At 37.7% G+C, this 26,560-nt stretch overlaps 1 protein-coding gene across 4 annotated transcripts in view; it reads right to left on the reverse strand.

Annotated features, from left to right (window-relative positions):
• The window catches only part of LOC105476597 (potassium calcium-activated channel subfamily U member 1), a 166,682-nt gene that overhangs the window by 73,068 nt on the left and 67,054 nt on the right, over positions 1-26,560 (reverse strand). For all 4 annotated transcript variants that reach the window (XM_071068397.1, XM_071068396.1, XM_071068394.1 and 1 more), the window contains exon 19: positions 8,687-8,804. In XM_071068397.1, coding sequence (XP_070924498.1) covers positions 8,687-8,804 — 118 coding nt within the window. The remainder of the gene's footprint in view (positions 1-8,686; positions 8,805-26,560) is intronic.

The raw sequence follows: 26,560 nt of genomic DNA on the forward strand, positions 1-26,560 counted from the left end.
GTTGTTGTTGTTGTTTGTTTGTTTTTTGAAATGGAGTTTTGCTCTTGTTTTCCCGGCTGGAGTGCAATGGTGCAATCTAGGCTCACTACAACCTCCACCTCCCAGAGTCAAGCGATTTTCCTGCCTCAGCCTCCCGGGTAGCTAGGATGACAGGTGTGAGCCACCACACCCAGCTAATTTTTTGTATTTTTAGTAGAGACGGGGTTTCACCATGTTGGCCAGGCTAGCCTCAAACTCCTGACCTCAGGTGATTCACCCGCCTTGGCCTCCCAAAGTGCTGGGATTACAGGCATGAGCCACCGCACCCAGCCCAAGATGTTAATTGAAATAACATTTATCTCTAAGTCCTCTGTCTTACCTACTCAAACTGTTGGTGTTAGCACAAATGCAGAATTTTAATATAATTTTAGCAGAAAGCTGCTTTGCGGTGACTCTCCAGACCTTGGGTTCAATTATTTTATGGGACACTCCTGCCTCTTGCATAGCGATAATTGCTAGCATTTATTTAATGCTTACGATTCAATGCTGGGAACTTCTCTCAAAGTCTTATACTTAATCTTTTCATAATTTCTATGAGATTGGTATTACTTATTTTACTGAGTGGGGGATCTGAGCCACAGGACAGTAAGCGACTTGCTCATGGTCACAGAGCATGAGCATCACAGAGTTGTGATCTGACACTTCACAGTTTACTGCTGGAGCCCCCACCATAGTTACAGGGTGGGGCAGTGTCCCCCTTTATCCCTCATTCTGAAGCCAAAAAGCTAACATAGCATAGCATGCGATAGGCTTCGAGATGTGGTACTACTGGACATACACAGAAGACTCTTGTTGGAGGTCGTCTACAATTATACCTCCCCTTTATGGTGATACCTGAAATCTGTTAGGGCTTTGTTCCTTAGCTGAAGTCTCTGATCCATGATGAAAGGGAAGCTGCCCCAGAGGGGTTAATATTTTATTCTTCTGTTTTTGCAAATGAAGTTTTAGATAATAGATGTTGATGAGGACATTTAAGTGTCTGGGGACTGTGAGCCCCTGAGAAAGACGATGGTAAGGTGTTACTCGGAGGGCAAATAACACAAACTGAAAATCAGTGCCATTTCCCTACTTCACTTTTTTTTTCCCTTGGAAACTATGCAAGTCATGTCTCAAGGCCTTGAAGAGAGTTTTACTTAGAAACAGTGACTAAGCTTCACATAATCTTCACCTTGTCTTATAGAGTCGGTCTTTTATATCTGACCCTAAACAGACAAGGTCTCATTCCTGCCTTTTAGGAGATTATAAATGAGATGAAGAATAAAAGCATGCAAATACTAGTTAACTAATGCAAATAAATATATGCACTCAGTAAATGATCAGTCATCCCATCGTAATTTTTATTGCAATGATCTGAGGGCCACTTCCTCATCTTAGCAACCAGCCAAATCAATTTCCATACCCATAATTCCAGGAGAATTGGTTTTTAGTTTTTTAAAAGACCTGTCCACAGACTCACAAAGATATTTACAAAATGCCTTGTCCCTCCTTTATTATAGTCTGTTAAGCTAGGCAGGATGAGGGAGATGAGAGTAATGGAAGAGATATGCTGAGTTTTCCATGGTACAGTTCTGATGCTTTTATGAAGCCTAAAGCTATCCTTCTGCTATTTTTAAGCAATAACAATAAAATGTTGTTTGTTAATCTAAAGAATCAGTTTATTCAATACATACTTGATAAATTATTGCGTGCACGCTCTCTCTCTCTCTCTATATATATATGGTACTTTGCTAGGATTGTGGCACATTGCTTCTCAAAAATGGGATTTTTGCCTATGAATACAAAATAAGAACTAGAAAAGAGGTATTTAGAGGATCTGAAGGAAAATATCAAGTCATCTTTTCAAAATTCTTATTTCCTGCCACCCTAACTCTTTCATCTGTTTTTGGAACTCAGGCTCATTGTGATTAAAAGTATAGTTTCTATACGTATATGTGTATGTTTATTTTCAATCCTACCCCTAGAATATCCCCCATAATTATATGAGAATGTATTTTGTCCTGCTATCTTCTTTGGTCTTGCTATTGAGACCTGATGAAAATATTTATTAAACTTCATTGCAGACACATAGCCCTGCTAGGGATCCTTGTGGTCCCAAATTACACCATCAATTAAAATGAGAGAAAACATATTTTAGGGGTCCTAGAATCTCAGGTGGAAAACCATATAATGGGAAACATAAGTGCCAATTGGACTCTTAGGGAAAGGTAACTCTGGAAGATGAAATACTGGCCATATAGTGTTACGTGAATGTAGATTTCCAGAACATGATTTGAAATGCTACAGTAAAGGTACCACTCAATAGGCACATATGAATGAAAGAACCAGAGAATGCTTGTGATTTCCTAGTTATGGGCTATATTACACTCAAATAGGAAAGTCTATGCTTGTCTGGAGGGAAAGTAGTTTTAGAAGCTTAATATGAAATAAGAAGGGATAAAAGGAATTGCTCAGATAATCTCATCTGAACAGTTTCGGTCGAAAGCTCAGAAATGACATGAAAAGAGCCATGTACGGTGATTGGTATCCGATCTTCTGCCCCCCGCCCCCAGGTGGACCCAGAGCCTGGCTCTCAGTAGGAGTTCAGACATCACTGAGGCTAAAAGATGGGGATTCTCTTGCCTGAATAGTTTGGGACACAGAATTTGATAAAGTGTACAGAACTGAGAGTAAAAGGGGAGGAAGGGCTCAGCTTCTTTTCCTGAGACAACATGGTATGTATGGCAGAGGAGGCATGAAAGTGAGAGGTCATAGGAAAAGGTGTCTCAGGAGTCAGGCCTGGGCATAAATTATGTAGGGCTGGAAATAGATGTGCCAGAAAAGAAACAAACAACTTCTCCCAGTTGGATTGATCCTCTTATACCCTTACGGCCAGTGCACTACTTACTAGCAAGCTTCCAGCTTGGCAAAGGCTATCCTGGCAGTCCTTCTGGATGGACTACCGTTTGGTTGGAAATGAAAGACTGCCATGGGATGACTGGAAGGCACTGGAAAATAGCCAAGGAAGGAGCTGGAATTGCCATGGAAAAGAATGTTCTGGAGGGAGAATGGCAAGTTATAGGCAGACTTGGACATGGCAAAGTGACCTTACCAATGCGAACTACTGCAACATAGATCTTCACTGAAAACCCTGCTGATATGCTTGCCAGGCTGGTGGTCTATAGATGGTGATTGTGGACAGTGAATGAAATCTTGCGAGGTCTTGAACTCTGTAACCTCTCCTCTAAAATGTGAAAGAAAGTGGTAGCAAAAACGTAGAAGTCTAAGAACCAGAGACATGATGGCAGAGGGTGACAGGAAATACAATGACAACAACAGAATGAAACATTTTTCACTTGCTGTATTTTCACTATGTATATTAGGCACTACTTAAGAATTGAATCAGTCCTGTCTCAACCAATCCTTACAACATTTCAATTAGATTCTAATACCATGTCATTTTACAGATGAGAAAACTGAAGCTTACAGGCTAAGAAGATGGCAATCTGGAACTCACGTCTGCCATAGGTGCTATTGCTCATGGCTAATATTTGTGGACCACTTATCCTTGAAAGAACTAAGGCTGGCTTGGACACTGGCAAAGAGAGAAAAAAATAGCATTTATGGTCCCTGGTATCTGTAAAAGAACATAGAGAGGATGGAGATGATGTTGATATTATAAATGTGATCTCATTCATAGATACCATCAAGACATGGTGAGAAAGGATGTTATATGGAAAAATATTTAGATTTCAATATGGGCCATAAGGTGACGTAAGCAGACCCAGTGGGGAGAATTTCCAGAGAAAGACTGATAAGGCCAAACAAAACAAGTATTTCTGTTAAAAATGTTTCCCTCTCCTGGCTCAGGTCTGTTATACAATGCTTGGAAATTTCTGCCTTGTTTCACCAATTAAATATCTTTCACCATTCACTTGAGATTATTCACATCTACTTTTTAGAAACTTGGATAATTTATTGTGGTTATGGTGTTATTAGTCACAACATCATACAAATTAGTTGTATCTAAACCTTTTCTTTCTAATATCTAATTAAAATCAGTTTTACCAAAGAAGAGAGTTTTGATAGAGAAGAAGCAGAGAATAGTAAATAATTGTGTAATACATAGAATGGGCAAAACTGTCCTAACTCACCCAAAATGGAATGGCCAAGGTAAAGAAATTGGAAGCTAGGACCAGGGAGCTCCGGAAATGAATGAGATTCATGTTCACTTACAATGAAACACTGCACAGGTCTAACTTTATCTCCCTGAAAAGAAACAGGAAATACTTTCTCGCTCTTATATCATATGATCCCTTGATTTAAGGACATAAAATTCAAGTGAATAGAGCTAATGTTTGTTTACTTATTCATTCAACAAATATATATTTAACTACCATCTATTAAACAGTCTTTTGTGTGCTAGCCTGACAACATAGCTGCTATTTATAACACTGCTTATTCTATGGGAAAAGAAAGACACCAGGGATACCATAAAATATTCGACAATAACTTTTGTATAAGTTAGAGCTGTCTGTAGTGCTTTAAGTACTAAGAATAGAAAATAGTAGTTTCTGAACTTACTGGAAAACCCACTGGTGGCCTGAAGATTACATCTTTAAAAATATCAAGCTCATTGTCAGCAAAACTATAAATAATATTATGTTGCTTTTGATTTGTGAATGCAAGACTATTAACGCATAAAAAATGGATCACAAATAGCACATACCACATACTTCACATTTTTTTCCCCAAAATGCCTACTAATCTCTATTAAGCCATCCAGCTTATTCTACCACTCATTGTTGTTATGGCAAACATAGATCCACTAGACACATGTTGCCAGTTTGCTAGCTGGAACTCCCTTTGCCCTACAACATAAACACAAAACAAACACAAACTCTTTTCTATGGTACTAAGAGGGAGTACTATACCACTGACTCGTTAACATGGTATGTAAGTCACCTGAGCTAACCAACCCCATTGATAAAATATCACAGAGACTTACCCTCAAATGGAACATATTTGTTCAAGGATATACCACCATCTAAAAGATTATGCAGTGTGGCCTTTGTTTATTTATTTAAAGCTCTTTAACTCACGCAAACATACCTTGATTTTGAATTAAGAAGTGCAAGGGAATTAATCATCAGCTTTAGCAATCATCTGCATAGGTTACTATCACAGTCTCCGGTCTACTTGGGGTCAAAAGCATATTTAGGGATCCCCAACCAGAAACAGGGCTGACAGACCAGGTCTGCAGATGAACCAGGTTATCTGGATCCATTCTTCTTTTAGACGCCTGCTTTAAACCATTTTCTTGTTTATTACAGACAAGGGGAATTAAAACCAATGGGAAAAATTCTGATATGTTAAATTATTTTTGTTTTAACAGCTGTGCTAAAGAATAAAAAGAAAAGCCAGTGAAACTGAATGGGTAAAATTACATTTGAGAATTTTCTGTGGCGTTTGATTATCCATGGCTTGCCAACCCTTTACCATCACAGAGAAGACGTGGGAGAGAATAAACAAAAGCACAAACGTGATTGGAGCATTTTCTGTGTTATCACATATGTTGTGTTTATGTGTTCACAAACAATTTTCAAATTTGAATCATGTTTTTATGACAACTTTGCATTAACATAAACATAGTGTACACACACATGCATGCATGCACAATACCAAAATCCAAGACTGTGTTCTTGATAAATTTGAGACTTTCCCATGACACTGTACCGTGCATTCTCTCCTCTTGTCAGGCTGGCTAGCTGCTACATGGAAAATGCCACATTCCCCCCAGGCTTTATCCATGTCACACTATTCACAGGAGTTGAGATTCCCACTGTCTCCCACCTTTCCAATTCCCACCCCCCACAGAAAGCTTTCTAGAACAATCTTTCCAGCCCTCATTGACCTTGTCTTCCCCTACCTTCTGCCAGAACCACCAATGTAGCACTTGAAAGAGTACCACTTTATTTGGCCTCTGATTGATTGATTGATTGATTGGGTCTTATTATGTGTTTATTTTGAACTGCAAAAACTTTTTATTGTGAAAGTTTTCCAACTTTTTCCCTTGTACTTTCTAGGGAAGAAAATTAACCTATCTTTTCTGTATATTTGTACTGATGCATAATATTTGTACACATTTATGGTGTATATGTGATATTTTGATATGTGTGTAGAATGTGTAATGATCAAGCCAGGGTATTTAGAATACCCATCACCTCACGTGTGAACCCTTTCTTTGCACTGGGAGCATTTTACATCTTCTCTTTGAGTACTTTTTAAATATGCAATATATTGTTGTTAACTATAGTCAATTTACTGTGCTGTCAAAAACTAGCACTTATTCTTTCTTTGGCCTCTGATTCATTTTATGGGAATTCATCTTGTTTACCCATCTAGACAGCATGGAAGTTGAAACATGATTTCTATATTTACAAAAGCATCAAGCATGGTGCCTACTTAGCACGTACAGGCTACTCAATAAATGCCTATTCACCAACCACTTTTGGAGAAAAAGCATCTTCAGATTCCTGTGCTCATCTGTGACTGTTTTGTTGTTGGAAATAGCCAGGCAAAATCTAGGTCCCTGAAATGCCCCAAGACCTTTCCTTCAACTAGTTCTCAGTGCTTTCCCATAGGCTATCTCATCCACTTTATAAAATCTGGGAATGGAAGGCAGGAAGGGCACAAACTGTAATTCCTGGACTTTTATATTGCTCTTAGAAAGTGCATAAAAGGGAGGGAAAATTGGTGGCTCAGACGTTTGACTCCCACCCCACCTTTGGGAGGATACAGGAAAATTTCCATTAACCAGACCCAACAATCCAGAATCCTCAGGTAAACAGAAGAGAACTGTGTGTTAAAAGAAATAAGTAAATTGTATCAAAACCAAGTACAAGTAAAAGATTTATTGCGAAATCTACATCATTGGAAGGCTCTGCACTTATTACACTCTCGGCCCAATTTCAAACATCTTCCTGGCTATAAGAATTGATCATTGCAATAATAAGAAGCATTTAATGAGGACATACCAGCAGCCAGGAATCAAGCAAAGTGATTCCTTGGTACCCTTTGATCAACAGCTCCCCATTTCCCCCACCCACCACTTCTGAAAACTACCACTCCACTCTGTTCCTATGGGTTTGGCTATTTTAGAGTCCACATATAAGCGAGATCGTGCAGTATTTCTTTTTCTGTGTCTGGCTTACTTCACTTAGCATAATGTGCTTTAGGTTCACCCATGTTCCTGCAAATGGAAGAATTTCCTTCTTTATTAGGACTGAATAATATTCTGTGTGTGAGTGTATGACATTTCGTTTATCCATTCTACTTTTTTTTTTTTTAAATTGACAGGCTCTCGCTCTGTTACCCAGGCTAGAGTGCAGTGGCATGAACACAATTCACTGTAGAGTAGAACTCCCAGGCTCAAAAAATCTTCTCATTTCAGTAGCCCAAGTAGTTAGGACTACAGCTGTGTGCTACCATGCCTGACTCATTTAAAATTTTTTTTTTTTTTTTTTTTTTTTTTGCAGAGACAGGGTATTTCTATATTGCCCCAGGATGGTCTTGAACTCCTGGGCTCAAGCAATCCTCCCAGCTCAGCCTCTTAAAGCACTGGGATTATAGGTATGAGCTGCTATGCCCAGCCCTATTCCATTCATTTTCTGAATAACACTTAGGTTGTTTCTATATCTTGGCTATTGTGAATAGTGCTGCAATGAACATGGGAGTACAGAATTGTCTTCGAAATACTGATTTTGTTTTCTTTGAATAAATGCCCAGAAGTAGGATTGCTGGATCATATAGTAGTTTTATTCTTAATTTTTTGAAGAACTTGCATATTATTTTCCATACTGGCTGCAGCAGCAAAGTGCTTTAAATACCTAATCTCATTTAATCACTATAAAAAACCTACAAAATATTTATAACATCGTGTAATGCCAGGGTATAATGACTCTTTGATAATATATTTACCCTTAGATAATCACAGTTTTTAATCATCAAAGATCTTCCTGGTATATTATCCCTAATAAACTGAAATGTTGTCAAGATATTACAGAGTTATTTTCACTGAAGTTTGGAATGATAGAACATTTGGATTGCCCCTCTAATTAAAATCAACTAAGTAGATCACCCTCCTCCAACTCTGCTTTCTGGTTAGTGGAGGTTTCAGTGTACTAAAAAGCTGCAAGGAAAAGGGCAGGGAGGAGGGATTTATTGCCCATATTTTGCAGATGCAAAAACTAAGGCAATCACATCTTGAATGTATTGGAAATGGGGGACTGATTAACAACAGAAAAGCTATTTGGAGTTGCTAAAATTTGTCTCTAACTTACATTTCTAAAGTGCCTGAAAGGTGGTCTGAAAGAAAGTTGGGTATTTACCTTTTGGGTTATTATGGGTACGGATGATTTGAGCAATGGAAGAAAGAGGTATATCTGATTAGCTTAATGATATAGGCGAGGTGGAGATGATTTCACTTTGGGGAGGAACGATTCCTTTGGTCAGTATAGGAGTTTATAAATACAATATATTACAATGGTTTAAATACAATATATTACCCCATATATATATGTGTGTGTGTGTGTGTGTGTGTGTGTGTGTGTGTATATCCCACTGAGTCTCAGAAAAACTATAGGAGACCAGGGTTCTCTGCAGCTCTTACCTGGTGGTGAAGTCTGATATTCTTGAAGGGCTTGCATGTACCCTTGGAGGAGAATCCTGCCCTGCCATACGAGAGGAGAGCCCCTTCATACATTTTTTCACTATCTTTACCGCTGGCACTGCAATAGGATAGAAACCTCAGTGAGTTGGCACATCTCTTCACAAGGGATTTTTGGACTATTCCCCTTGGCTGAGTCATTTATAGACCCTTGACTAAGGAAAGGCTGGGGAGTCTCAGCTACAGCCTAGTTCTAAGAGGATGAATTGTAGCAAACTCTTTGGTTTCCTTCTACAGAATTAGGGAGTGCGAAAGGATTTCAATTCCATATGGTGTGTTTAAAATAAGTACCTACTGAGTAGCTGTTGCACCTTTCTAATCCATCACCCCTCCCATTTCACCCAAGTGCATTTGAGGAGCCTTCCTGCTACAGCATGTCTAGAGGCACCTTAGGATGCTAAGAAAGCATCACTCTACAAAAATCCTGTCTCCTTCCTGCAGATGCTGCCCAGGCTTGCAGTTCATTCTGCTTGGACATCACCTCCTTTTGCTTTATGTTTTCTTTGAGGCTTTCTTTATTATTAATTTTGACTTTTGAAGAATCTCGATCTTACAGTAGATGCATATCAAAGCCTTTGTATATTTCCAAATCTGGAAATAACACAAAAGGAAATAATTTTCTCTCCTGCAGTATAGGGATACTACCATGACTTTATGAAGGGTGATTATAAGGATACATGCAAGAATGTTGAAATTAATAGATTCAATGAGCACCATGAAGCCACTTTAATATGGGAAAATGTGACAGGTGAGCCAATACTTCTTCCTGTACCTATATGTTGATATGTAATCATGCCGTTCTTATCCTGGAACCCAGATTCAACCCAAGAATCATTTTCAACCATCTAGGCTAGGTAGGCATTGTCACACAATAAGAATTTGCACTTGCTGTTGTGACTTTTAAAAAACCTATTCTAAACAATGCTTTGCAAGTTAAATATTTCTCTTCAATTTTCAAAGAGCCTGTGTAATCCGCTTGCCAGAACCTGATTGCTTGGTGATCAGAGACGGAGAGATTGTCTGAGCAGAAGTTCCTAAGGAGGTGGACCACATCAAGGGGCAGTCATCACTGATACTCCTCTTCCCCTGCCCACCCAAGTGCAGAAAGCAGACGTGACCTTTTCCTACTGTCTCAACATAAGCATTATCTCTGTACTTAGACTAACCACAGTGGGGAGTTTGTGTGGGACAAGCCCTTAATCCCAGTTATCACCTCATTTTGATCAGTGGCAGACAGAAAAAGCCATGAAGATGTCTTGGCATCCCTCTTTCTTTTGATGTAATTCTTTTCTGAACCATTCTAATCCATAAAAACATCAACTGAGTCAAAACACACTTCTGAAAGAAGGACATCCTTTGGATATGTGATTTCTCAACTTAAATTGGCAGTGACTGCATCACCCAGGTGTGCTAAGAGATGGGTTTGGAATAAGTTTACCCTACCTGTAATCCTCAGAAGCCTTCACTTGACTGATGCTTCCTTATTTCAAGGTTACATTTTGCCCTGGGGGGAATGGCTTGGGAAGGGAACACCTGAAGTAAAATCTGAGGAAGGACTAGCTGTGTTACCAACTGTCAGTCTCTAAAGGCTGGCTGGTTGTGATGGAAACTGAATTATGGAATGTCTAAGACAACATGCCTGAACTGGCCTAGGAATTATAGAACTTTTAGGAAGTCTCTCCTTTTCTCAAAGCCTAATTCTCCAGCCAATACCATTTGTCAGCTGTTAAAAAATGAGGGTTGGGGGAAGGATAAGTGGGAGGGGTGAGTGCTCTCTGTAAAACTCTCAAAATCTTTGCTAAAGCTTTGAATCTTTCCTTGAATCATTCTTAAAACCTCATCTGAAAACGCATTAATGATTTTTATAATTTTGGAAGCTTTCGTAATTACGGAAGAATGTGCATGTGTGTGGGGCAGACAGAACAGCTTGTATGGAGATTGCTGACGTTTCTGATTGGTGTTGACCACCTGAAGATCAAGGACAAACTGGCCCAAGTCATCTCTTCTGATTCCTTCCAGGTCTAAGTTCTATAATTCTAATTGCGTTCAAAAAGGAAGTTGAAAATGGTTTATTTACAAGGTTGAAAGATAGGGCAGATAAAGAAATTGCAACAGTTTATCCTCAGTTTCAATATTGCTTCAAATATCTGAGGAAAAAATTTTCAGAAAAAAATAAGAAGACAAAGTCCCTTCCTCAAGGCAGCAGATAAGCAATGAAGTTTCTCTGATTTCATTGTTTGATCATTTTATTTATTTATATTTCTTCTATCTGTGTATCTGTGTATCTATCTATCTGTCTATCTATCTATCTATCTATCATCTATCTATCTATCTATCATCTATCTATCTACTTATCTATAGCTAATAGTGTGCAATATATTTTAAATCTATTTTAGGCAAGGAAAGTTGAAATAGATTTTTCCTAACACTTTAGCTAAACTGTTAATGTCATGACTTACCATGACTTCCTTATGGATACCTTACAGATTTCTAGATAAAGCATTGGATACCAAAATAAAATAAATAAATAAATAAATAAATAAATAAATAAATAAAAATTAAAAAATAAAATTAAAAAAAAAATGGGATCTGAGACCTGTAAATGACTAGAAAAAATGAAAGTTCTTCTAAATACATGGCCAACATTTTTGGTTATCTTTCTCTTTCAAAAGGTAATTCCTTTGAAAGCAACAAGCAAATCTTTCCTTTTCTGGAATACAGGATAGGACTGCATTTTAAGAAATGCCTCATATGGATAGCAATAATTCCACTTATTTCTATCTCCCTCAAGAAGTTTTATCACAGTTCAAATGAGTGAAAATAATGCCTATATTATTCAGATTATCCCAAATCTTCTCCAATTTACTAAATAGCTAAATTGTTGCAATTATTTATAAAATGTAGTACTTTACCACTCATTGTGACACGCCTAAAAAGTGATATTACATATTCTAGCTAAAAACCACTACTTTTAGAAGCTGAAAAAGCAACAGGGCAACAGAGCGAGCCCATGCCTTAGTCTTGCAGAAGTGGGGTAACAGTCACCCCTTTATTCCTTATTTATTTATGTATCCATTCATGATCAGAATGTCATAAAAATTATTACAGCTATGAAAAATGGCATGGATTGGCATGAAAGGAGACCAGAGCCAGGGAGGCCAAGTAGAAAGCTATTGTCGTCACTAGGATGAGAAAGAAGGCCTCAGCTGGGGCAGAAATAATGCTAACAACTGGAAATCACGGAAAGCCATACTCAACTGTACCATTAGAAGAATAACTGCAACTGACACAAATACAGGAGTGCAATATATCTGCGTAGGGTCTTTATAGGTTTGTTACCAAGTTGCTTTTCTTTTTATTGAAATTTGGTGGACATGTAGTCCTGAACTCTTAGAGAAGAAAATATGCAGCAACCATCTCCTATTCTTTCTCCTACCTAACCTAAGACCATTGGGATCTCTGACTGTTCTTCACTGCTGCTTAAATAAGCTAAACTGGGAAGATGAGCTGGTATATTCATTAGGGTAGCTAAATCTCTACCTTTTGAGTTTGGAGTTCTCCTCCCTAGGAAACGTTGGCTGGGGTCGTTCCTCCTTAAAAAGGTCAATTAATAGTCTGGAATGTTTATTAAAAAAAAAAAAGGTGACCCAGGGTCAAACCTGAAGAAAACTATAAAGTAAAATAAATCCGTATTTGGACCACCTACTCAGCCCATTTCTTGTCATTTTTTTTTCCTGTCCCTAACTTTTTTGCACCCTCTTTCCAATTTCCTTTTCAGAATTCTGCTTTCCATTAGATTTGACTGTATTGCAGAATATTAGCATTTTAATGCAGACTCTGAAACAGTTCTCAAGGGGTGAGGATCAGCAGAATTTGGGCACAACTTTCCTAAGGGCTACTTTCAAATTGCCCATTCCTTCTACTCTATCACATGTAAAGATTCTTATGTACCCCTCCTTGCCTTGGTTGGATACTACTATCCTAGGTGTTAGAAACTGCAATGAAGAAATAGCAGGTAGTGAACGGTAGAGTTGAGGCTAGGAAACTTCATGCCCAATAACTTATCTAATTCCATTAAGAAGAAGGTCGGAAAGACAATTATTCTTCCTACTCTGAAGGCTTAGCCCTACTTGTGTTTATGCTGTGAACGCAAAAATCATCAGGGAATGGGTCAAGTGTGGTAGCTCACACCTGTAATCCCAGCATTTTGGGAGGCTGAGGTGGGTGGATCAACAGGTCAGGAGATCGAGACCATCCTGGCTAACATGGTGAAACCCCATCTCTACTAAAAATACAAAAAATTAGCCGGGCATGGTGGCAGGCGGGCACCTGTAGTCCCAGCTACTCAGGAGGCTGAAGCAGGAGAATCGCTTGAACCTGGAAGGTAGAGACTGCAGTGAGCTGAGATCGCACTACTGCACTCCAGCCTGGGCAATGGAGAGAGAATCCATCTCAAAAAAAAAAAAAAAAAAAACCAGAAAAGAAAAAAAATCAGGTAATGGGTTAAAATAAGTATAATCTACTAGGAATTCTCTTTCAATTCTTATTTTATCTGTATTTCATTGATTGAAAAAAATAAAAAGATTCCTTTTGAGTTTGTGCTCCCATGGGTGGCATAATAATTATTATATATGCAGAACTTACTAGCTTAATGCTTTTTATATTAATATAATCAATTTGTATCTTCTTTATATACTGATATTCCCACTTAACTTTCTGAGATATGCAATGTTATTGTCAACATTTCAAAAAACTCTGAAGCACCTTGAAAATTTTAATAATTTGCCTGAAGTCACACAGTTAGTAAATGGCCAATCCAGAATTCATGTTCTTAACCAGCACTCTATTCTGCCTCTGTAAAATATTTGATTTTGAATTTAATTGGAGAACTTCTAGTGTGGTTCTAGTTTAGAAAAATGGACATAATTAAAAAAAGAGGGATTCAGAATTATAGAGCACCAGAGTTGAAAAGGGCATAGAGAGTGAGAATTCCCCTCCTTGGAGGTGATTACACTGAGACCCCAAAAGCTAACATGTTTTTCACCAACCACAGTAATCAGTGGAATAGCTGTGATCACAACTCAAGTCTTCTGAGTTCTCACTGAGTATGGTAGCGGGGAGAAACTGGTGGGACCAAGGAAGTTTAATGAACTCATTAAAGAGATAACTATTTGAAAGGAGTAGACTGAGGATACTCTTAACTGGCTCTAAACCCATAAAGTATTCAACGTGATAATTGTCCTAATTCAGTCAGTGTAAGGTTTCTATGTTGTCATTTATTGATAAGTTCCTAAGCTCTTTTTGAAAGTCAATTCTCTAAGAGAATGCCCAGATATTATCATGACATTTAAAACTATATGGTCAAGCAACACCTTTCTAAAATGATGTTCTCTTTTGGCACATTTTAGTTAGAACCAGGATCTGCAGATTCAAATTCACACACCAATCTAGTGACCTGTGAGCATTTCATGGTACTCTGCTGCCATCATCTGGCAAATTGAAGTCAGTAACACTTGATCGTTGCCTGCTTATTACTTCAGAATCTCCGTACCAGATTAATAGAGTTCTGGCTGGAGTGGAATGGACTTGGTAATACTGGTGATTGAGGATCCGTATAGGGTAGGAAAAAGAAATTATTCTAAGAGTAATGAAAGATTCTGAAGAGTATGAAGACTACATCGAAGCTAAGAAATTAGATTGTAAATTGAAAGTCTCATTAACTTATCCCTAGACATCATAAAATACATGTCATAGAAGTGGGCAAAATTTGTCAGGTCTACAAATATGAAGGCAGAATCTTCCTTTTTATATAGAAATATTTTAACATTTATAGTAAAGTCACAAAAGTCAGCTAAAAAGGGATGATTATTTATTTTTATAAAGCATTTTTGTTTGCAGAATGACAGAAATATACGCATGTGTGTGCTGGTATGTGTAATTTCTTTTCAGAAAGTTTGGTTTGTACAGTGTTTAAAGGCATATGTATACTGCATGAAACTATACTAAATTTACATATAATAGGATGACATGTGTAATGAGATTATATTTTTTAGGGTATTATCTTGTTCTTTTTTTTGGGCCCTTCCTTTAATGGGACTTTCTTCCTATTTAGTCAGACTCACCCATTGCTTCAAAAAGATTCACATTTTTATTGAATGTAAGGAGTCCATGTTTAAATTTCCAGTCCCAAAATAAAGTCTTGAAGAAACTTTAAGAAACAATATTCTTCAGACTCAAGCATTCAGTTGCATTACCCTGTAGACAATAGGGATTTCAGGATGTAGATAATAGGGATTTCAGGAAATTACATAGGAACAGTTTATTTATTTATTTATTTATTTTTGGCCATCCTAGAAATTGTCTTAAGACTTTCAAGGGGAAGTAGAAAGATTCACAGAAAATCTTACGTTAAGATAACGTTAAGACAGAGCCTTTAGTTTTGGGTGTGGAATAGCAGCAGAAGAAGCTTCATAAACTTGCTCCTCAGTGAAACAGCCCTAACTAGTGAAATTATCAAAACATAAACACACACACATTGAAAATCTCTAGAAATTGTTCTGTGAACATATAGCAAACGAAGACAACTTGTGGCCGCGTGCAGTGGCTCATGCCTGCAATCCCAGCACTTTGGGAGGCTGAGGTGGGTAGATCACCTGAGGTCAGGAGTTTGAGAGCAGCCTGGCCAACCTGATGAAACCCCATCTCTACTAAAAATACAAAAATTAGCTGGGTGTGGTGGCAGGCACCTGTAATCCCAGATACTTGGGACGCTGAGGCAAGAGAATCACTTTAACCTGGGAAGTGGAGCTTGCAATGAGCTGAGATCACGCCATTCCACTCCAGGATCGGGGACAGAGTGAGACTCCATCTCAATAACAACAACAGCAACACAAAAACTTGTATTCAGTAAAATATACTAAATCTTAATAAGGGCATCAAGAATCTTTGGCACTTGAACCACAAACTGCTTCCTTTCCTCCAAACCCAGCTAGCTGTGATAAAAGCTTCATTCTGGACAAGTGTGCTCAAGAATGCAGTTTCCCCTCCCTCCAGCTCCCAGTCAAAGGCTGTGCTATGTCCCTGTGAGGGACACAGCGTCAGTATTTCTCATCCCCTTCCCACTCTGTGTTGCAGAAACTAAGTTTCAGGTGAGTGCAGCCTAGAGGATAGAGACTCTCTTAGTCCTCACAGCTCTCATTTATAGGTGAGGCTCTGTTTAGGTATCACAGGATGAAAACAATGAAGTATTAATCTTCCTTACCTCAGCTCACCCTCAAGGCAGAGGTTTCATAGTGGGAGAAGCAAACAAAGAAGGCCAGGCTACTACTGCTAGCAGACACTACTACTAGTGTCCTACTCATAAAACAGGTGTGTCACTTCAACAGAAGCAGACTTCTTTTCCAACACCACCCACCATTCTGCAAGCTTGGGAGCAATGGCTCAGAGATTTTGCCCAGGAGGAGAGGCAGGGCATAAGAACAAAGAGCTCTGAAGCTCTGCCCAAAGGAATTGACTTTACTTGGAACAGAGTATCAAGAATTTCAAGCCCAAGGGTGCTTTTTGACAACAGTGATTTTGGTGTTAAACAATTAATTGGAGGCTGGTATCTCCTTGAGAACAACAAGACAAACAATAAGTCAGAGTTTACCATAGTGAACCAGAAAAAATACAGCTAATAACTGTTCTCTTAGGGACAGAACAAACTGCAAAGACTGGTCTTAGAAACCACTCTTGCAAAGGGGCCCAAATTTAATTGCATAATACCGTGGAGCGACAGATGCCTCAGGCATAGTAAGAAACAATAATAGGCAGCCTGCTAGTGTAGTCTAGGAACTGGGTGTGATACCAACAGAGGCAGAGAGCTTACCATAGAGATCAGGGAAAGAGATAATTAAAATGAGCCTGCTAAAACCACCATCAGCCCAATGGTTATTAACCACTGTAGTCCAAGGCTGCACTCTCCAATGTGCAACATCAAAGGCTTCACACTTAGGGGAAACTGATTTTATAAAACAGTTCAGCCAAGTCACTAACCAATTAATTACTCAACCAGTGACAACAATAAGCCTTGGTTTCAGAGCTGCTATAATTATCTACAATATCCATTTTTCAACACAAAATATGAGACATGCAAAGTAACAGGAAAGCATGAGACATGCAAATTAACAGGCAAGCATGAGCTATACACAGGGTGGGGAAAGCAAGCAAAAGAAACTTTCTGTGCAAGAGTCCATGTCAGAGTTAGCAAAACAAATTAAAAGTCAATATTCTAAATATGTTGAAAGAAATGAAGGAAATCCTGATTAAATAAAGGCATGATGACAATGTCTCCCTAAAGAAACATTATCGGCCGGGCGCGGTGGCTCAAGCCTGTAATCCCAGCACTTTGGGAGGCCGAGACGGGCGGATCACGAGGTCAGGAGATCGAGACCATCCTGGCTAACACCGTGAAACCCCGTCTCTACTAAAAATACAAAAAACTAGCCGGGCGAGGTGGCGGGCGCCTGTAGTCCCAGCTACTCCGGAGGCTGAGGCAGGAGAATGGCATAAACGGAGCTTGCAGTGAGCTGAGATCTGGCCACTGCACTCCAGCCCGGGCTACAGAGCAAGACTCCGTCTCAAAAAAAAAAAAAAAAAAAGAAACATTATCAATAAACAAATAAAAATTTTAAGAAGAACCAAATAGAAGTTTTATAGTTGAAAAGTACATTAACTGATGTTAATTATTCACTAGAGGGGTTAATAAATTGGAGATTGTCTCCCCAAATATTAATACATGTCTACCCAGAACCTCAAAATGTGACTGTTGTGGACTAAATTGTGCGCTACATCACGAAAAATCTTGAAACCAGCACGAGAAAAATGTGGTTTTCATGTGAAATAGCTGACTTCTTATCAGAAACAAATGGACGTTACAAGGCAATAAGATGTTATAAAAAAGTACTGAAATAAACTGCCAACCAGGAATTTTATACCCAGGAAAACTACCTTTAAAAAATGAAGACAAGGCCGGGCGCGGTGGCTCACGCCTGTAATCCCAGCACTTTGGGAGGCCAAGGAGGGTGGATCATGAGGTCAGGAGATCGAGACCATCCTGGCTAACATGGTGAAACCCCGTCTCTATTAAAAATACAAAAAATTAGCCGGGCGTGGTGGTGGGCGCCTGTATTCCCAGCGACTCGGGAGGCTGAGGCAGGAGAATGGCGTGAAACCGGGAGGCAGAGCTTGCAGTGAGCCGAGATTGCGCCACTGCACTCCGGCCTGGGCGACAGAGTGAGACTCCATCTCAAAAACAAAAACAAAAACAAAACAAAAAAATTAAGACAAGATACCAGAATAAAAAGGTAGAGGAGGGACCTGAGACAGGCTGCCCCTGCATAAAAATAGAATAAAGTGGCAAAACTTGTGAGAATTATTTTATTTTGCAGAACTCTGGAAACTAACCAACAGGAGCCATGGAAACATTTAGTTAAGATAAATAAATAGATAGCAGTAAGAGATACAAGATTTGTGTTGTTTTAATTTACACTAGTTTCATCTCTAGCTCCACAGCTCATCAATAGCTTTCAAAATGTAATACTCCATATTCTTGACACTAGAGGGATTACAGCAGAAATACAGTTCTTCAAAAGCCTTATTTCCAAAGAACAGTCATTATTGGACTTGTCTGGTGGTTCCCTGGATAACCTTACTTGAATGGCTTGTCTTTTGCAACCTCATTTGCATTTGTCTAGTGTTATAAGCCTATCCCCAGGGAGTGTTATCAAATATATTAACGTCACATGTGCCTGAGGCAACACATAGCAGGGCAAATTGAAGACCAAATAAAAGCATAAAAGGAAAACTGAAGAATAAAATGTCTTCTTATTTATAAGGGACTTTGAAAAACTCTGGAATGTTAGTGGAAATCTAAATGGCAATGAAGATGCCCAGAACTTTGCAAAACAGTATGCAAAAGCGGAAAGGACTGAGAAGCTCCAAAGCTCTCATCTCTGACTGACCTTGAGGTTTCATAAAAGCAGAAAATGAAGGTTAAACAGAGTTGTCAACTTTTCAGCTGAATATTGAAGGCATGCCCCAACACAAACACAGAATCCCTTGACAAAGACTGAGAAACTTCTTGGTTCCAGGTGTTTAACAAAAATCATTGTCCAATTATAAGCTTACCACTAAACTAACAGAGTAGAAAATCCAATGGCCACAAATGACAGAGATGTAGACTTTGGGAAAGTCTACTGGAGAATCTGATTTCCATAAATAACACATTACAACCTGTGTAATGTCCAATTTTCAACAAAACGTTATAAGACTTGGAAAGAAACAAAAAGATAAAAATACACAGGGAAAGGCTCTCAATAGACACTGTCCTTGAGAGAAGCTCAGACATTGTACTTACCAGTCAAATACTTTTAAAATCAGCTAATTTAAACATATTTGAAGAGCTTTAAAAGCCTATATATAAAGAACCAAAAGGAATATGAGAATCATGTCTCACAAAATAGAGACTATCATTAAATAGCTACAATTTTTTTAAAGTAGAAATCTTGGAGTTCAAAGTACAATAACTGAAATAAAAACTTTACAAGAAGAACTAAAGATCAGAGTTGAGCATGCAGAAAAAAAAAAGAATCAGCATACTCAAAGATAGGTGAATGAAGATTATCCAGTTTGAGGGACAGAAGAAAAAAGGAATTAAGAAAAATGAGGACAGCCTAAAGGACTGCTGGGACATTGGGACATCATCAAGTGTACCAAAGGATTTAATGATAGATACAGGAGGAGAGTAAAGAAAGGGGTAGAGTGAATATTTGAAGAAATAATGGCCAATAACTTCTCAAAGGGGTTGAAAAACATTAATCTGCACAACTAAAAAGCTTAATAAACTCCTAGTAGGATCAATTTAAAGAGATCGACACGTGGAGACACATCATAATCAAAAATGTGAAACTCAAAGACAGAGAATCTTCAAATCGGCAAGACAGAAGTGACTCATCGTGTACAAAGGATGACCAATCAAATTGAAAGCTATTTCTAATCAGAAACAATAGAGGCCAGAAAGAAGTAGGATGAAATATTTAAAGTGCTGAATGAGAAACAACTACCAACAAAGAATTTAATAGTTAGCAAAACTATCCTCCAAAAATAAAGGATAAATTAAGACATTTTTAAGATTAACAAGAACTTAGATCTTGTTGATATATGACAAACCCTACAATAAATACTAACAGGATTCCTTGAGGTTGAAATAAAAGGACATTAGGCAGTAATTCAAATCCACAAGAAGAAATAAAAATCACACACACACACACACAAACACACACACACCCCAACCTATACTTAACCGACCCTATAAACCAACTATACTTAACAGACATTCATATAACATTCCATCCAACAACAGAATAATACATGATCTTTCCAAGTATACATTGAATAGTCTCCAAGATAGACCATGTATTAGACAACAGAGCAAGTCTTAAAATATTATAAGAATTTATCATATAAAGTATGCTTTCCAACTACAATGGAATTAAATAAGAATACAATAAAAGAGAAAATTAGGAAAATTCACAAATATGTGAAAGTAAAAACAACACATTTCTAAATAATGGGTCAAAACCATACAAAAAAAAAAAAGAAAACAGATAACACAGGAAATTATAAAGTATTTTAAATCAATGAAAATAAAAACATAACACATTAAAAATACACCATGCTCCTAAAGGTGCTTAGAGGGAAATTTTTAGATATAAATGCCTATTTATTTATTTATTTATTTATTGAGAGAAGTCTTGCTCTGTCAACTAGCTTGGAATGCAGTGGCATGATCTTGGCTCACGGCAACCTCTGCCTCCCAGGTTCAAGTGACTCTGCTGCCTTAGCCTCCCGAGTAGCTGGGACTGCAAGCATGTGCCACCACACCTGGCTGATTTTTGTATTTTTAGTAGAGAAGGGGTTTTGCCATGTGGACCAGTCTGGTCTCGAACTCCTGATCTCAGGTGATCCGCCAGCCTTGGCCTCTCATAATGCTGGCATTACAAGTGTGAGCCACCGCAGCTGGCAGCCTAATTTTTTTCCTATTTTAAAGAAAGGAAAAATCTGAAATCAATTACTTCACTTAATGTTTCACCTTAGGTGATACTGAACAAAGGAAGGCAAGTTAACTCAAATCTAGAAGAAAGGAGGAAATAATAAAAATTAGAATGAAAATAAATAAATTATAGAATAGAAAAAATTAGAAAAACATCCATTAGGAAAGTTGTTCTTTTTGAAAAGATCAACAAAATAGATAAACATTGTAGCAAGTTTGGCTGCAAAAAAAGAGAACACTCATGTTACCAAAGTAAAAAACGAAGGACAGATTATTACTACCATTCTGAAAAAATAAAAGAAATATAAAGCAATACTTAAGTATATCATATGTACACATAAGTATACAACATGTATACTTATATGATCAGATGTATACTCATATGAATAGATGTATACAAGTCAATAAATTTGATAATGTAGATTAAATGAACAAACTGGCAGAAAGATGAAACTACCAAAACTGTCTTAGGAAGAAGTAGAAAACCTGAAAAACTTATAACATATAAAGAGTTTGATTAATAATAAAAGATGTTAAGTTAGGCCCTGATTGCTTCACAAGTAAAATTCTATTAGATGCTTAAAGAAGAATTAACACAAATCCTTCACAAATCCTTTCAAAAAATAAAAGAGGAGGGAATTTCCAATTCATTCTATGGAGCCAGTTTTAACATGATGGCAAAAGCAGACAAAGACATACAAGAAAAGGAACCTAAAGACCAAAATTTGTATTGAATACAGATTAAAAATTCCTCAACAAAACGCTAGCAAATCAAACCCAACAATGTATAAAAAAGATTCTATACTATGACCAAGTGAGATTTCTCTCAGAAATACAAGGTGGGTTTAACATTTGGATATCAATTAACCCAATATGTCACATTAATATTATAAAATACAAAAAACACACCATTATCTCAATAAAGCAAAAAAAAATTGACAAATATCAGAGCCCTTCATGAGAAAAAAATCTCAACAATTTAGGAATAGACCAGAACCTCCACAACCAAATAAAGAGCATCTATGAAAAATTCACCGCCAACATCATAACTAATGGTGAAAGATTGAATGCCTTCCCCCTATGGTCAGGAACAAAGTAAAAATATAAGCTCTCACCACTTCTATTTAACAATGTACTGATGGTTCTGTCAGGGCAATTAGGCAAGAAATGAAATAAGAGACAATCAAAAAACTATTACAACTAATAAACACATTTAGTAAGGTTGCAGGATATAAGATCAATATACAAAAATCAATTGTACCCTTATATACTACAAATGAACCATCTGAAAATAAAGCTAAGAAAACAATTTTATTTACAATAGCAATAAAAATACTTACTAATCAAATTAACAAAAGTAGTACAAAACCTATGATCTGAAAACTATATAACACTGTTCAACGAAATTAAAGAGGATATAAACCTTGCCATAATCAATCGCCTCTTATCAGGTTCTTCCTTTGACTCATGGGGATTACAATTCAAGATGAGATTTGGGTGGGGACACAGATCCAAACCATATCAATAGATCAGAATATTTAATATAATTAAGATTTTCCAAAATTGATCTATAGATTCAATAGGTTAACAGTTAAAATCCCAGCTAGCTTCCTTGCAGAAATTAACACATTGATCCTGATTCATATGGAAATGCAGAAATCCAGATTAAAAAAATAATCTTGAAAAAGAATAACAGTCGGCCGGGCGCGGTGGCTCAAGCCTGTAATCCCAGCACTTTGGGAGGCCGAGACGGGCGGATCACAAGGTCAGGAGATCGAGACCATCCTGGCTAACATGGTGAAACCCCGTCTCTACTAAAAATACAAAAAACTAGCCGGGCGAGATGGCGGGCGCCTGTAGTCCCAGCTACTTGGGAGGCTGAGGCAGGAGAATGGCGTAAACCCGGGAGGCGGAGCTTGCAGTGAGCTGAGATCCGGCCACTGCACTCCAGCCTGGGCGACAGAGCGAGACTCTGTCTCAAAAAAAAAAAAAAAAAAAAAAAAAAAAAAAAAAGAAAAAGAATAACAAAGTTGCAGGACTCATTGTTCCCAGTGTCAAACTTACTACAAAACTATAGTAATGAAGACAGTGTGGTACTTGCACAAGGTTACACATATGGATTAATAGAATACAATTGAGACCCAGAAATAAACTCAGATATTTAAAGTCAATTGTTTTTTTGACAAGAATAGTTTTTGAATAAATGAATTTTGGGACAACTGGATAGCCACAATGAAAAGAGTAAAGTTAGATCCTTTTCTTATTCCATAAACGAAAATCACTCAGAATAGATCATAGAGGCTGTGCACATTGGCTCGTGCCTGTAATCCCAGCACTTTTGGAGACTGAGGCAGGTGGCTCACTTAAGCCTAAGAGCTCCAGACCAGCCTGAGAAATATGATAAAGCCCCATCTCTACAAAAAATGCAGGGCTGGGCATGGTTGTGTGCACCTGTGGTCCCAGTTACTTTGGAGGCTGAGGCAGGAGGATCTCCTGAACCCAGGAGGTCGAGGCTGCAGTCAGCCATGACTGTACTACTGCACTCCAGTCTGGGTGATGGAGTGAATCCTTGTCTCAAAGGAAAAAAAAAAAAATCACAGATCTAAATGTAAGAGCCAAAAATACAGAATTTTTAGAAGAAAGTTTTGGAGTAAATATTGCTGACCTTAGGTTGGTCAAAAGCTTCCTAGATATTGCACAAAAGCACAAGTGACAAAATAAAAAATACATCATTGAACATCATCAAAACTAAACAATTTTGTGATTCAAAGTATGTAACAAAAATGAAAAGCAAAACCACAGAATGGGAGAAAATATTTGCCAATCATACATCTGATAAGGGCCTATATATTCAGAATATATAAAGACCTTATACAACTCAATAGTAGAAAGACAATAATCAAATTTAAAAATAGGATCTAAGTAGTTATTTCTATAAAGAAGATATGTAAATGGTCAATGAGATCCTCATGAAAAAATTTTAGGAAAATTTAGATCAAAACCATAATGAGATACCACTTTACAACCATTAGGATGACCACTATTTTCTAAAATGAAAAATAAGTGTAGGTGAGAATGTAGAAAAATTGGAACCTTTCTGCATTTCTGGTGGGAATATAAAATGGTGTAACTGCTGTGGACAATAGTGTGGTGATTCTGCAAATAATGAAACATAGAATTTGCATTTGATTTAGTAATTCTACTTCTGGGTGTATACATTAAAAAAATGGAAAGCAGGAATTTGAACAGATATTTTTGTCCCAATGTGCATAGCAGCATTATATACAATATGGAAAGGGCGGAAACCACCCAAATGTCCATCAATAGATAAATGTAGATAAATGTATAACAAAATGAGGTATAGATCTATACAACAGAATATTATTCATCAATAAAAACACAACAGAATAATATTCAGCAAGAAAGGAAATGAGGTTTTTGGTGGTTTTTTTTTTTGAGACAAGAGTCTTGCTCTGTCACCCAGGCTGGAGTGCAGTGGCACAATCTTGGCTCACTGCAACCTGCACCTCCTGGGTTCAAGAGATTCTCCTGCCTCAACCTCCCAAGTAGCTGGGATTACAGGCATGCACCACCACACCCAGCTAATTTTTGCATTTTTAGTACAGACGGGGTTTCAACGTGCTGGCCAGGTTGGTCTTAAACTCCTGACTTCAAGTGATTGGCCCACCTTGGCTTCCCAAAGTGCTAGGATTAAAGGCATGAGCCACTGTACCCAGCTGAAATGAGGTACTGATACATGCTACAGCATGGCTGAATAAAAGGAGCCAGACACAACAAGCCACAAACTATAGCATCTTGTGTGTGTGTGTATATGTGTGTGTGTGTGTGTGTGTGTGTGTGTGTGTGTGTGTGTGTGAAATGGCCAGAATAGGAAAATCTACAGTGACAGAAAATAGACTAGTGTTTTTTTCCAGGGCTGTGGGTTGAGAAGGAGGAGTGACTTCTATTGGTTATGGGGTTTCTTTTTGAGGTGAGGAAAATGTTCTAAAATTTATTGTAGTGATGACTACACAACTCTATTTGTATAAAGAAACTCATTGAATTGTACACTGTAAATGGATATGTATTTATTTCATGGTATTTGAGATATATCTGAATAAAGATGTTATAAAGATAGGACAGAGCCTGATCTCTGAGAAAGAACCCAGTTTTCCACCCCCTCCCCACAGTGCTTCAGGTTGATAAGGGGTGACTAGGCCAGGAAAATATGATATTTGTGTGATGTGCAAGCAGAAAAATGAGAGAAATGCTTCCCTTTTCATATGGATTCTCGGTGGGGTGCTCCTGAAACAGTGTCTAGCAACAACGCAAGAGGATCACAGAAGAAGAAACATGATAGTGTCTGTAAGCAGGGAGAAATGTGGAGAGAAACCCACGGAGGTTCCCACATCCTGACATACAAATGCATATACAGGAGGAGAGTTAAAAATCCTAAACAGCAGAGAGACTAAAATGACATTAGGCCAATGAAGGTGCCACAAACACACCAAGCAGAATGGATTATCTTCAGTAACGGTGCTGGGGAAACTGGATATCCATATGCAGAAGAATGAAACTGGGCCCCTTTCTTTCACCCCATACAAAAATTAACTCGAAATGGATTAAATATTTAAATGGAATACCCAAAACTACAAAACCGCTAGAAGAAAAGAATGGTTCAAGATTTTAAACTAGGCAAATATTTTTATTGCTAAGACTTCAAAAGCACAGGGAACAAAACCAAAAATAAACAAATGGTGCTATATTAAACCAAAACCTGCACAGTCAAGAAAACAATCAACAGACAGAAGAGACACTTGTAGAATGGGAGAAAATATTTGCAAACTATTCATCTGACATGAGACTAATATCCAGAATATACAAGGAACTCGATGGCAAAAAAAAAAAAAATCTGATTAAAATAGGAAAAAGATCTGAATAAACATTTTGCAAAAGACATACAAATGGTATATAAGTATGTTTAACATCATTAATTATCAGAGAAATGCAAATCAAAACTACAATGAGTTATCATTTTACTCCAGTTACAATGACTATTATGAAAAAGACAAAAAATAAAACAAAACAATAGATGCTGACAAGGATGTGGAGAACAGGGAACTCATACGCTGTTGGTAGAAACGTGAATTAGTATAGCTGCTATGGAAAACTGTATGGGAATTCATCAAAAAAAACTAAAAGTAGAACTATCATATGATCCAGCAATTCTACCACTGTGTATCTATAAAAAAAAAATCAGTGTATCAAAAAAGTATCTGCACTTCCATGTTTATTGTAGGACTATACACAATAGCTAAGTTATGGAAGCAACCTAAATGTACACCAAAAGATAAATAGATAAAGAAAATGTGATATGTATGAACAATGAAATACTATACAGTCATTAAAAAAGATGAAATCCTGTTATTAGCAGCAACATGAATGAGACTAGAGGACATTAGGTTCACCACATGTTCACCCATACATGGGAGCTAAAAACAATTGAGCTCACGGAAGTAGAGAATCGACTTGTGATTATTAAAGGATGAGAAGGGAAGAGGGAAGGGAAGATGGGGAGAGACTGGTTAAAGAATGCAATGTTACAGCTGGACAGGAGCAATAATTTCTAGTGTCCTTCATGGTTAACTACAATTTATTGTGTATTTTCAAAAGATTAACAGAGAGGAATCTGAATGTTCACAACACGAAAATGACAAAAGTTTGAG

The sequence above is a fragment of the Macaca nemestrina genome, chromosome 8, assembly GCF_043159975.1.
Source record: "Macaca nemestrina isolate mMacNem1 chromosome 8, mMacNem.hap1, whole genome shotgun sequence".
In the NCBI taxonomy this organism is placed as follows: domain Eukaryota; kingdom Metazoa; phylum Chordata; class Mammalia; order Primates; family Cercopithecidae; genus Macaca; species Macaca nemestrina.